This window comes from Penicillium expansum, assembly GCF_000769745.1.
Source record: "Penicillium expansum strain MD-8 chromosome Unknown contig22, whole genome shotgun sequence".
NCBI classification, from domain to species: domain Eukaryota; kingdom Fungi; phylum Ascomycota; class Eurotiomycetes; order Eurotiales; family Aspergillaceae; genus Penicillium; species Penicillium expansum.
In genome coordinates this window covers 38964-52076 of record NW_015971435.1, presented here as the reverse complement: position 1 = coordinate 52076, position 13113 = coordinate 38964, and the positions used below count along the sequence as shown (strand labels likewise).

At 48.2% G+C, this 13113-nt stretch overlaps 5 protein-coding genes across 5 annotated transcripts; 3 read left to right on the top strand and 2 right to left on the bottom strand.

Annotated features, from left to right (window-relative positions):
* Positions 1-404: 404 nt before the first annotated feature.
* Positions 405-1631, bottom strand: PEX2_007890 (NAD/NADP octopine/nopaline dehydrogenase family protein; the record flags this gene model as incomplete). The annotated part of the gene is made up of 1 exon (XM_016738066.1): positions 405-1631. The coding sequence occupies one exon, from the start codon at positions 1629-1631 to the stop codon at positions 405-407; it is 1227 nt and encodes a 408-aa protein (XP_016594592.1).
* A 1267-nt stretch (positions 1632-2898) lies between these two features.
* Positions 2899-4456, top strand: PEX2_007880 (Major facilitator superfamily domain, general substrate transporter; the record flags this gene model as incomplete). Its single annotated transcript, XM_016738065.1, has 2 exons — positions 2899-3108; positions 3176-4456. The coding sequence occupies 2 exons, from the start codon at positions 2899-2901 to the stop codon at positions 4454-4456; spliced, it is 1491 nt and encodes a 496-aa protein (XP_016594591.1).
* Positions 4457-6138: 1682 nt separating this feature from the next.
* Positions 6139-7386, top strand: PEX2_007870 (putative methylaspartate ammonia-lyase; the record flags this gene model as incomplete). Its single annotated transcript, XM_016738064.1, has 1 exon — positions 6139-7386. The coding sequence occupies one exon, from the start codon at positions 6139-6141 to the stop codon at positions 7384-7386; it is 1248 nt and encodes a 415-aa protein (XP_016594590.1).
* A 794-nt stretch (positions 7387-8180) lies between these two features.
* PEX2_007860 (cytochrome P450) lies at positions 8181-9900 on the bottom strand (the record flags this gene model as incomplete). Its single annotated transcript, XM_016738063.1, has 2 exons — positions 8181-9359; positions 9433-9900. 2 exons carry the CDS (start codon positions 9898-9900, stop codon positions 8181-8183), a joined length of 1647 nt encoding a protein of 548 aa, XP_016594589.1.
* Positions 9901-10742: 842 nt separating this feature from the next.
* Positions 10743-12491, top strand: PEX2_007850 (Major facilitator superfamily domain, general substrate transporter; the record flags this gene model as incomplete). The annotated part of the gene is made up of 3 exons (XM_016738062.1): positions 10743-10863; positions 10935-11217; positions 11273-12491. 3 exons carry the CDS (start codon positions 10743-10745, stop codon positions 12489-12491), a joined length of 1623 nt encoding a protein of 540 aa, XP_016594588.1.
* Between the last annotated feature and the right edge of the window lie 622 nt (positions 12492-13113).

Here is a 13113-nt window from a genome sequence, read left to right as displayed (position 1 = left end):
AAACAATCAGCAGTAAATCCGAGATCACGGTTGGGGTAGAGGTTGCGGCCTGTACGCAGAGAAGGGACCCGTATATATAACTGGCCCGTTACTTTCCAACTCTGGGGAAAATAGTTCAATCAGACTCCGAAAACCATAATGGAGGCTTCTGATATCCAAAATAGACTGGGTTGTACATCGATCCTGGGATTTTCCCATTATCGTGGATAATTCCTTTTTTGTTCTTTTGCTCAATACGTCTCAATATTTTATTTTGATGAATGTACTTTAATATTTTGGCCACAGCCTCATCACTGCAAAATTGGTCGAGGTAGACAGAACAGAATGAAACGGCAAGGAAAGTCCGAAAGGTATCAAAACATGGGAGAGAACAAAATCATTCCCCAACAATGTTGAAAAGACAATCACGCCACGACTTGAGCCGTCTGTAGTGGAGCATGCAACTCTATCCTGCTACCAATGGGCAAGTCTGACAAAACTGCGTAGGCACTATGGGTCTTGTCCACTGGTCCACCCAAAGCATGAAGTACCTGCTCTTTAGTGGCATCACCAAGCCCAGCAGACTTCAGGGTCCTTCCGTGCTCAAAGTAGTCAAAGCCACTAACAACAGCGGCCATCTCGATAAGTGCTCTGATAGTCGGCGAAGCCAAACCACACTTCAGACCGAGCTCATACCAAGGGACCAAGCCATAGAGAACATCCTCCAACAAATATCGATGATTCAGGGAGGACGGGGAGCTCTTGGTCTTGTTGTGAACCACGGAGCCGGAGGCAAAATCGTGGTAGTCGGAGTATTCCCGATCATTGTTATAATTTTGGTTCATGTACGCCGTGATGGGTGTGATCTCGAGGCCATAGGCGTGGGAAATTGCCAGGCGTTCCTTGTCCACCCTTTCAGTCACACGGGAGACAGAAGGCGACATTCCCTGGGCGTAGAAGTAGAAATCACCCTTGGTAGCCTCGATCCAGCCTGCATTCATGAGTGCTGCTGGGCAATGCACGACTGGGTTGACATTGTTTAACCCAACCTCGAGGAGATTCTGACACCACACTAGCTTCTGGGAAAATATCATCTCAACCTTGTGTCGAAGGCCAAGCTCGGCCTCGGGGTCAAGTTGTTCGACCTGTGCGGTGTTCGGTGGCTCGGCCCAGATTGATAGAGTCTTCTTGCAGCCTTTGATGAATACCGTGTCGCCTTGGATGCGAGTGGCGTAAGGGGATATATCGGTCTCGAGGATTGCATGGGCGTTGATCTTCGAGCGCGCAGAGAGGTAGAAGAAATTGCCCACGTTGATGATGAGGGTATGGTTTCGCAGATCGAATTGGCTCAGCAACGTCAAGATGGTATCCTGTCCATATGAGGGTACTGTGGTCACGATAAAAGGAGAGTGTCTAATGGCAAGATAGAGGTCGCTGGTGGTCTTGATTTGGAATTTTCCACTGATCTCTCCGGCTGCGTTCAACCAGCCATCGTTCTTTTCAATCATGTCCGTCCCGCCGCGATGATCGGGATGAGCGTATAGCATGACTGACTTTCCGCGGCTGGCCAAGTCAGCTGCAAAGGCGCAGCCACATGGTCCTGCGCCGATTATAGTGACTGTTAGAACGGAGTCGAAGTTTTCAGCAGCCATGATGTTGGTCTGAACTTTGTGTTGAGGATATTGTTGATCTCGCGCTTGGGGCAAAGAAAGGCTTTTGAGTATATCCGGTGATTTTTAGTGATTTTTAGTGATTTGATTGACGGATTGACTCGAGGGGACCTATCTATTTAAATATTGCTGTCTCAAGTGATAAATGGATCTGCACGATGTAAGTTGTACTGTACGCTCTAGCTCGCCTAAGAAGGCGGGATTGACCTGTACCAGATGTAATTGTTCTCGCGCCCTGGCTGTATGCCATGAAGTGATCATCAAAGGCAACTTCCTGAAATTGCGTCATGTTAATGCTCTGGTTCATTCTCTTAACGAGGACCATGATAGAAATGACGAGTGTGGATCTTCACGAGCATCTTGTCTAATTTGAGTTGACACAACTGTTCAACTAAGGAGGTCAATTGGCTAAAAAGATGAATTCATTACACAATCAAAATTGCAGATCACCATATAACTGAGGGTAGAAGTCTAAGTAAGCACATCACGATTGAAGATCAGACATGCGCGTTTTGGGTTTCATCGTCCGCAGCACCCCAAACATTCTAAGTTTGATACTGCATGTTTATGGTGCCCTTCACATTTGTCTATTGAGTTTAATGGCAGTGCATACCAGGGGAACTAATTAGATGGTCTTGTAATCTCTTTGCATGAAATTCATGGCCCAAATAACGCAAATCCACGATCTGATAATTATTCTAACAGGACAACAAGCATCCGAGGATGTGGGCCTTGATGGGATCAGCGTGGATCAATGGAGAAGCTACAACCAATCAGATGAACTTACTGGGGCCATGTGAGCTTGTCCCAAAGGTTCCATGACGACCCTGCAGATCTCCAGGTCCAGGGGTTCCCGAATATCAACCCACTACTTAGGCACCTAGGTAGCTCCGTTGATTCCCGACCCGAAAACAGCGCCTCAGTATTACCGAAGTTACGTGTCCCTGAAAATAACACTAAGTAATGATTGGCGCCTCGATGGATAATTTTTGAGCAGTCGATCACTGTGTTCGAGACTTTCAATCACATGATTCAAAGATTTCCAACTTTCACAGTGGAGCCCTTCTCCTAATTTGACGTCACTGTATGCTGTGGCCGTTTTGGTGTTGCCTCCTGGATCGACGATGAGTTATTCGTTGCGATCACACAGTGGAAAAGGGGACGAGGAGAACCTCTTGGTTGCCAAGTGGTCAAATGCTTTTAGTTTGTTTCGACCTCTTCTGCACATGTCCCACCAACCCGAACGACCATGAATTCCGAAACCACGCTTGCAGAGCCTGTGCCTCCACCGTACAGCTCCTTCAGCACCGCCAAAAAAAGATACATCGTTGCTACAGCTGCTGGAGCTGGTCTATTTTCCTCCTTGTCGGCTCAAATTTATTTCCCAGCTCTAAACACACTGGCCAGTGACCTCAATGTATCAGCATCTATGATCAACCTAACGGTGACGAGCTACATGGTAAGGATGCACCATTTGATGCAAATAACACAACGCATATGTTAACGGATGAGGATAACTATACTAGATCTTCCAAGGAATTGCACCCATGTTCATAGGTGACTTTGCGGACAGAACAGGCCGTCGACCAGCCTACATCATTTGCTTTATCATTTACATCGCGTCAAATATCGGACTAGCTTTGCAGGACAGCTATGCTGCTCTCATCGTATTGCGATGCCTGCAGAGTTCCGGGATCAGCAGTAGCGTGGCACTCTCTGCGGCTACTGTGGCTGATATCAGCACAAAACAGGAACGAGGGTCGATGATGGGCTTTGTAATGGCCGGGAATTTCATGGGTCCTGCCATTGGTCCGATTGTTGGAGGTCTTTTGGCCCAATATCTGGGTTGGCGATCGATCTTCTGGTTCCTAACCATCGCCTCCGGTGTATTTTTATTGCCTCTCCTCCTATTTCTTCCCGAAACAGCCCGAAACGTCGTTGGTGATGGCTCATCTCCTGCACAGCCGTGGAATCGGCCCTTGATTCACCTTTTCTCTCGCCATTATGGGGAAAGGCAAGGTCCTTCCGACAAGGATAGTCTTGATCAACCTGGTAGCAGCGACTCGCCAAAGAAAACTATTGAGCACAAACTCCAGTTCCCCAACCCTCTGAAGCCTTTGATACTTGTATTCCATCCAAACTCGATTATCATTCTCTTGGTAACGGGAATCATCATGGGTGGAAACATGACAGTTCTCTCATCTATCACGGAGATTTACACGGCGCAGTACGGCCTGGACGAGCTTGAGATTGGTCTGTGCTATATCTCGCTGGGAACTGGGTCCATCGTGGCCTCAGTTGTGACAGGCCGCCTGCTGGACTGGAACTACCGACGCATGGCTGCCAACAAAGCCGCCAATTCTACTACCTCTGAACAAGACACAACCGAGGATTCTATTCCTATCGAGAAGGCCCGAAGTATGATTACTATTCCCCTCGTTGTCCTCGGTAGCCTCACCGTGTTGGCGTTTGGCTGGGTTTTAAAGTACGGCGCGCCTCTCGCGGCCCCAGAGGTGCTTCTGTTCTTTGTTGGCGTAGGGCAGACTGGCGGCTTTATCTCCACTTCTACCCTGCTGGTCGATCTACACACCGCCAACCCGGCTGCTGCTACCGCGGCCAACAACTTGGTGCGGTCTTTCTTCTCAGCCGCGGCGTCGGCTGCCATCGACCCTATGTTGACAGCTATGGGTCGGGGATGGACATTCACGCTGGTGGCATTTATCTTGCTGGCGACGATTCCGTTCCTGTTGTTGCTCTGTGGGATGTGGCGTCAAAAGAAGGACTCACCGGAGAGATCCGAGGACTAAGAAACGTTCATCGGCTAGCGTGTTATCGATATAATTATACCCTGTAGATGATATGAGACGGAGTACTTGTCTAGATTGTACTCTGTAATCATCTATCAGAGTTCATCCATGGATACGAACAAATAAATTTCCTATCAGCGGCAATCAATATAAATACAATGGTTAGAAATGTGGCATCACTATGCTCACGACTTTTGTAACCACTGACCAAGGTGCCCAGGTGGTGATGTGACTAATAGAATGGATCAACTCATTCTATGCAACTGCCTAGCAGGGCTGAGGTAAGGCCCCGATTCCTCCGACTTCGAGGATATGATCTGCATCCGGCAGTTGTTTCACAGTGTTATGCGGAGATCGAAATCATCGACCAGTGCATTCATATGAGAATGACAGCGAATCCTTCCTGCGTTACATGCGCTACCCCAGCACCAGTGAAAACACCGGATTCCAGGACCTCTACCTGCATGGGCACACCGACTTTGACAGTCAGACGTTTCTCTTCTCGCAACCAATTGCGGAACTGCAGGTGAAGACGCCCGATGGGAACTGAAAATACGTCAAGTCACATCTTGGAAGCATTGTCATCAACACTGCCGATTGTTTACAATTTCGGACCAATGGATACTTGCAAAGCAGTGTCCACCGGGTTGTCTGCCGCCGGAGAACCACAGACATGTTGATAGATCCAAGTTATTGTATTTTACTCCGCCGACCGACAACATGGATCTGAAGATAACCGAGAGTCCACTTCTATGCATATTAGGGCTCAAAAGCGATGAGGATGAGAAAAGAGCGATGCGCCGCTCCACGTGGGTGAATGGATTGATCTCGGATCACGAAGAACTGGACCCGCTGACCGGAGAACAATGACCAGACTATCTCTGTAGGGGGTTACAAGGCGAAGATTCATTACCAGTGAAGTGTCAATTGCATTTCTCTTGGTTGTCGTAGTGGAACATCTACCGGGCCATGCTGGCCCGCCGAGAGGGGCACCAGTAATCCTGGTGACACTAGTAATATATTCGGTCTTTTACAGGTGAAAGGCATAATTCATTACACCAGTAGACAGTCGCATTATGATTTTTTATATTGAAAAGTTACGACTCAACATACTTCTTAGTTGAAACCCTTTGTTGCTTACTGAGTTGGTATCTAATTTCATACGGTTTACGGAGTAATTTTAGTAATTTTAGTATATACCAAAATAACTTGCTATAACAGCTCACTTACACTTTTAATACATATTATAATATGGTTAACGGGGTTAATTTCGTGCGAATTACCAACGATCTGGTAAGATCATTACATACATGCCCGTGTGGCTTGCATAAAGTGGCGTGTCTCGGGCTAAAATGGGGTAGCTTGTTGAATCTGAGCCTGCAAGAACTAGCCCTTTACAGGTCAGATATGACACAAATATGCATGCCGATGGGATACCCCATAGCCTTCAGCTCTCCACAACCCTTAATCCTCCACCAGCCTGCACGGGGATGTGAGGTGATTGACGTAGATACGCAGACAACGTGAGATATTTCTGACGAAAGGTATTAAGAGAATCTCGTCGATCAGTCAAAAGGTCAGAATGATCTATCCAAACCAGCACATCGCCCATTCACTGAGCTGCCATAAAGTGGAAAACAAGCCCTTGGAGGGGAAAGTCATCACCAGGGAACTATTCGACAATGCATCTTAACAAGTTCCAACCTACCGATGTTCGCTTTGTCTGCGGGCTGTCTGGATATTTCCACAAGGACCTGCAAGCAGTGAAGCAGAGTCCCAACTATGATCCTCTCGCCGACAATATCGCACCAGTGACACCAGGATTCAAGAAGGTTGTCCAGGCAGGAGAGGTGATCTCGATTCTGCTTCGCCTCCAAAACGGAGCTGTAGCCATTGGGGAGTGTGTCGATGTCATCTTCTCTGGGACTGCATCGCGTGACCCCTTATTCATCCCTAAAGAACATCTATCGTTGCTCAACAAAGTTGTGCGGCCGTGGCTTCTCGAATGTGATGTGACGACCTTCCGCTCCAATGCGGTCAAAATTGATCAACCGTGGCCCGAACTGGGAAACAAGAGACTCCACACCGCTGTTCGTTACGGACTAAGTCAAGCTCTCCTATCTGCGACAGCTCTCGCCAACAAGTGTACCATAACTGAAGTCGTTGCCCGCGAATGGAAGACAACGATCAGTCAGCGGCCAATAGGTATCCTCGCTTCCTGCCACCGGAATGACCAGCTTCAACTAGACAGGATGATCATGAAACAAGTGGCTCTTCTTCCACATGCCTCATTTGTTCACGTGAGCGACATCGGCCCTGGAGGCGAGACTATGCTTGACTATGTGCAGTCTGTCTCTCGACGTGTCCAAGAGCGGGGTGAGCCCGGATATCGACCAAGGCTTCATTTTGACGTTTATGGGACCATTGGTGATGCATTTACGGACGCGGAAATACCAGGATTCCTAGAGAAAGTCGAGCAGGCAGCCCGCCCATATGACGTGTTGATTGAATCCCCAATTGTGTCTTCCAGTAAAGAATCTCAAATTCGACGCCTGCACCAACTTAAAAAGATCCTTGCCTCTCGCAGAATCAATGTGGGAATCGTCGCAGATGAATGGTGCAACACGCTGGATGACATCCGGGACTTTGCCGACGCCGATGCTGTGGACTACGTGCAGGTGAAAACGCCTGATCTGGGAAGTATCCATAACTCCATTGATGCGGTCATGTACTGTGTCAAGGAAAACATCGGGTGTTGTCTTGGGGGATCTGCAAATGAAACCGACATTTCGGCGCGGATCACTGCACAGGTGGCTCTGGCAACACAACCGCAGTTCTTGTTATCCAAGCCTGGGATTGGGGCTGATGAGGGATTGATGATTTTGACGAATGAGATGATTAGAACTTTGGCCTTGGTAGACGATGATTAGTAGTATGTTTGGTATTGGTCTCAATTGAAGTTACATCTTTGACTGATATGAATGAGAACCATCAGACATCTCGAAAGAACTGAGTTCGGGTACAATGTGTCGAATGATAAAAATGATACTATGCAACATGTAACGGAATCATTACCGTGGAACTATAAGAATAGTACCAATGTAAAAATGTAATTCTAGAACAGTCTAACCTCTTTCTATATGGAATTGAAGCCATACTCATGTTTCTCTTCCACCCCTATAAATACAGAAATTCCTCACCGTAGGTTCGCATTTGTGATAGAAATCTTAAAAGATCTCAGAAAAAACCCATATTCTTTTATATTTTATTGACTGACAGCAGCCTGAGTTAAAATCTCATTGTGTGATACGGCAAGATGCAGTTTCTAACCAGAAACTGGTGATGAGGTTGTCGAACTGCATCAACGGCGCTAATCTCGATTCCGTAGGAGTTCAGGATTCTTGACATGCAGGAAGTATATGGCGTTGGCACAACGCCGGTTTAGGGTTAGCGTTCCCAATTCCATGTCAATTGTGAAGAATTAACTGGGGGTCTCAGCACAAAACCTTAACGGTAAAAACATCTCATCATTAGCACTAAGAAAATAAATGCTATCAAAGAGATGGAAGAGGCCGGTAAGTGCGCCGTTATCGCAGCTAACAATCATGTGTAGATCCTTTAGCAAGATCCTCAAACAAGAAGATTCTCAGATATTCTATCATCCAAACAATATCCCAGTCATAAAAATCGTCAATCCTGTCAATCCCAACCCTGCCCAGACCATTCAAACATCCAATTCCGCCTGATGCAATCTCACAGTCACCGGATCGGCCGGACAAGAAGTAAGCGAAACACCATAACGAATATCCCTCTCAGAGTGCACATCCTCGATTCTATCAAACCTCTGCAGTAATCTCACTAGAACATAACTAGCCCTCATTAAAGCAAACTGCTGGCCAATGCATGTTCTCGGCCCCCTATTGAACGGAATATACTCCCAGGTGACCCTCCGGCCGATCCACCGGTCCGGATTGAAGATTTCAGCATCCTCACCCCAGATATCCTTTCGGCGATGTAGGACGTACGTGCTGTACATGACCGTACGACCTTTGCGGATATAGATCGGGGAGGTACCGTCTTTCCCGCCACCACAAGGGAGCGTAGTATCCTTTGTTGCGCAACGGCGGTTGAAAGGTACGATTGGGTAGAGACGAAGGGTTTCTTTGAGAAAATGCTGGAGGTACTGACATGATTGCAAAGACGCAAAGTCCATGTTTTGTGGCTGATCGTAAGTACCGAATTGCTCGAGGATATCGCTTCGAACTCTTGCAAAGATGTGCTGGTGTCGTGCAAGAAGAAGGATTGCCCAGCTCAGTAGAGAAGCCGTTGTGTCACGGCCTGCTAGGAGGACGTTTAGAGATTCATCGCGCAGTATGACTGGGTCTTTTGTAGTACCAGTCAGAGCTTTCAGGAAGATATACCGCGATGGAACTTTTTCGATGTCTTGAGCTTCCTCTTCCTGCTGTTGCGCCTGTATCAGAGCAGAATGAACAAACTTGTCCACGAAGGCGTGCACAATGTTGATACACTTCTGAAACTCCCGATTGTAGATGACCCAGTAGAGCCGCTCGAACCGGAGTCGCTCCGCGAGATACCACATGCACTGGTCAAATCCATAGAGAAAGGTATCATTAGAGGCCTGTCCCGGTTCTTTTTGCGTAGCAGCAATCTGGCTATCAGAGCTTTCACCAAAGAGGAACTCTGTGGCCGAGTCAAGTGTAAGACGAAAGAAGATGGCTTGGATATCCACCGCGGAGGACCAGCCATCAGGTAGCATCGGAATGGCATGCAACGCATTGTGAACATGGCGTTCTTCCCTGTCAAGATTGCTCATTTGATCTCGCGTAAACTGGGGCCGTAGCAGTGATCGAGAATGCGACCAACTCTCGCCATCAGTAGTAAACTAGGTCCAGTCAGCCAATCTCCTCACTCTTTCAAAAGAAAATGGCTAATTCCAAGATGAGGAAAAGACTCACAATTCCATTACCAACAACGGGATGAGCTACGTTACGACGCACATCCCCCAGACCGAAATCCTTGAACTGAGTCGCCAGCATAGCCTGGATATTCTTGGGATCTGCCGTGAACAGGTTTTCCCGGCCAACCTGGTACATACGAAAGGTAGAAACGTATCTATCATGCTGACGGGATAGAAAGTTCACACGTCTCTCTGCTAGTTGTGGTAGCAACTTCTCTCTCGCTGCGTCAAGTATCTCGAGAAGGGTGGAGATACCGAACGGGTCTTTGCTAGGGTAGAGAGGGGGCTCTCTGCAACCTATCCTGCGAGCTCTCTGGGCATGGCGCCAGGTGAGAACAACAGAGAGGAGCAGACGCCCTGAAATGGCGAGTGCCACAAGGGCTGGGATGAACCAGCTTTGCATGAGGTTGTTAAGCGTTACAGTGCAAATAGAAGAAGCGTTGAGATACGCTTTTGGCCCGGACATGGTGTGAGAGATGAAGGAGAATAATTTGAAGGATAGTAATAACTTTATCTACTGACTCTCAGGCAGGTTAAGAACCAAATAAGGGTGGCAAAAGTACATAGAATCGCACCGAGTGAATTCACCAGCAGTATCGCAATATTGACATGACAGAGCAAATCCCTACTTGTTCAGAAATACGAACATGGTATGTTTCTACAGTGAATGAACCATATCTGACTCTTTATTTAGCGTAGAACCAACAGCGCTATGATCCTTGCGAGATACGATGTCGGAACGCCTAAATGCCTACCCAATAACCAGGTTTAAGTCCCCAACCTACACCTAAGCGCCGCATTTTTCCTAATCCGGTATTCTTTATCCATGTTGACTTCTGACTTAGCATAGCCAATATTCCTCTTGGCATGCCGATCATGATGATTTACTTGAGGCTGTGACCCTAGGGAGTACCTCTACGGTGCCACGTATCCCCTGTTAGGAAGATAAAAGAAACACTCGGTGTATACTTAGTCAAATACGGCTGACGTGATAATAATTATATTTCAATTTCGACTACTAGATTAGCTTGGATGTCTTAGGAGCGGTGAGTTGGTTCAGATCTAGAATACATACGGAGTACTGACCAGCACAACGGACGGGATACCTGCATTAGCGCTGCCACTATTAAGTTCCTTTTCGCCAGAGGATGGAGCACTTCGTTTCTATAATTTATGTTCCCCGTCTATTGTTGCCTATAAAGATCATACACATCTACAAGACCCGCCCTTCCCTTACACCCAATGCCCTTTTCTAGCGTGTATTGACCCCTTAATCATCAAAATCTCTCTTTTAGTATCAACCTCACTATGTCGTCTTCAGAGAAAGATGAGAGCTCATTATCACTGGAGACTCATCCTCGCAGCCACATCCCCAACTGGAAATGGAAGGGAACCCTTGCAGTCCTCATTCTGACAACCCTCATTAATGGTCAGTTAAGCTCATCTAACATAAGACCGGGCGCATCCCAAATCATCATTCTGACGAAGTCATTGTTTTAGGCTATGATGTGAGCAACGTGGCTAACATCCAGCCCGCCCTCTACAAGGCCTTCGGCAACATTACGCTTCTACCATGGATCAGTCTGTCCTTCAGCCTCGCGGTGTTTGCCGTCCTATCCTTCTCCCGGAAGATCTTGTATTGCTTCGACATGAAATGGATCTATATCGCAAGTGTTTTGATCTTTATGGCTGGTGCTGCTGTTGCTGGTGCAGCCCACAATCTCCCCACGGTCATTGTTGGGCGAATCATCATGGGTGTCGGTGGTGCTGTTGTTTACCAAAGGTGTGTTGCGATTTATCTCTAATGCTTTAATCTCATAGAGCTCACAATAACATAGCAACTTGACATTTGTCGCCGTCTTCGCCACGCCCGAGGAGACACCTCGTCTGTTCGGTCTTCTGAGCGCAACATGGGCCGTGGGTCTCGTCATCGGAGGTCCTATCGGATCCGCTCTCGCCTCAAACAGACACACCACCTGGCGGTGGGCTTTCTACATGAACCTACCCTGGGTAGGTCTCAGTCTTGCAGCCGCCATCATCTGCCTTCCTCGCAAATACCTAGGGCCAGACATTCCGTTAGTCTCCCGATTGATGGCAATTGACCCCATCGGGATTGCGTTCAATATGGCGGCCCCAGTACTATTTGCCCTCGCATTGGAGTTCTCCGGTCCGGTGTGGGACTGGGGCTCTGGTGCGTCTATCGCAACCTGGGTAGTTTTCGGAGTGGTTCTGGTTGGATGGATCGTCCAACAATGCTGGTGCATTGGCACGACTTCCGAGCAACGCGCCATCCCCCTCCACTTGCTTGGCCGGGTTGACCTGCTTCCGCTTTGGATCGCGTCTGGCTGTGCGGGCGCATCGTATGCTATCACACTCTACTACACGCCTCTCTTCTTCGCGTTCGCTCGCGGCCACAGCGCCATGGAGCAGACTGTCCGTCTTCTTCCTTTTATTTTGGTTTTCATCGCTGTGGTCATCCTCGTCGCCGGGTTGCTCCCGATCTTAGGCCGCTACAACCTAATCTACATCGTTGCGGGCATTGCAACTGTCGCGGGGGCCGGCGCTATGGCCGGCACACTCAGTCCTGGTGTCTCTGAATCTCAGGTGTTAGGCTTGGAAGCACTTATTGGTGTTGGTCTTGGCTGCTCGTTTCAGCACGGGGTTGGTGTCTCAAATGTGATAAATAAGAACCCACGCGACCGTGTGGACAGCGCGGTCATGTTCAATATGGCACAGATGGGCGGCATTGCAATTGCTCTAGCTATTGCAGGCTCGATTTTCCAAAATGTGGGGTACAACCTACTGACGGACGCCATTGGGGATAATGGGTACTCGGAAAAGGACCTGCGTGAAGCGCTCGCCGGGGTATCGTCAGCAGTGTGGCAGTCCGGCAATCCCAAGGTTCTTGCTCGTGGAATCGATGCCTTAGCTACTGTGATTGGGCGGGAGTTTTATTTGGTGGTGGCCGGTGGTGCTATCTGTCTCGTCTGCGGGTTGGTGATGAGATGGGAACGATTGGATTACGGGAGGCACAAGAGCAAGGATGTCGAAACCTGAACGCTTCCCAGGATAATTTATTTTTAGCGAACACTCGACTCCCGTTGGGGTGTGGAGCGAATATCTGATTCGCCTTACCCGAATTAGGTAGAGTGTTGCGCACAACTGCGCCAAGTCTGCCCAAGCGACAGATATACCCAGAAGGGCTCATAGTTTACTTTTGGGGGCCAAGGCTGAATGGCCCTATATTTTGGTTGGAACTGAGTGAACGGTTGGGGCCCTGGTCTGGCCACCTCCCGATGGCTGTATAGCCAATATTAGAATATGTAGCTTGCCTGGACGACGGGCCCTACTAATAATTCGTAGTTAATGACATTTAAGTCTGCCTGCCTTAACAGAAGAGAGGTCCTTTCCTGTTTAGAGTCGCATTCAACTAGACATATTTGAAAAAGAGCCAACTTCTGCTGTAATGTTCAGCCCGAGAAAATCTAGACTTATGAACCATCACAATCCTGAGCGTTTGGGGGCCGCAGTACCTGATACGTTGACTCGCTCCTTCTGCCTTGTGAGTGGCTCGAATCAATTTCAGGATCGACAGTACCACGCAAGTCCCCACCACAGCCCTGTGTCATAACTGCATGATAGTTGGCCCCCGGAAAAGTATCCTCAACGACAGGGACAG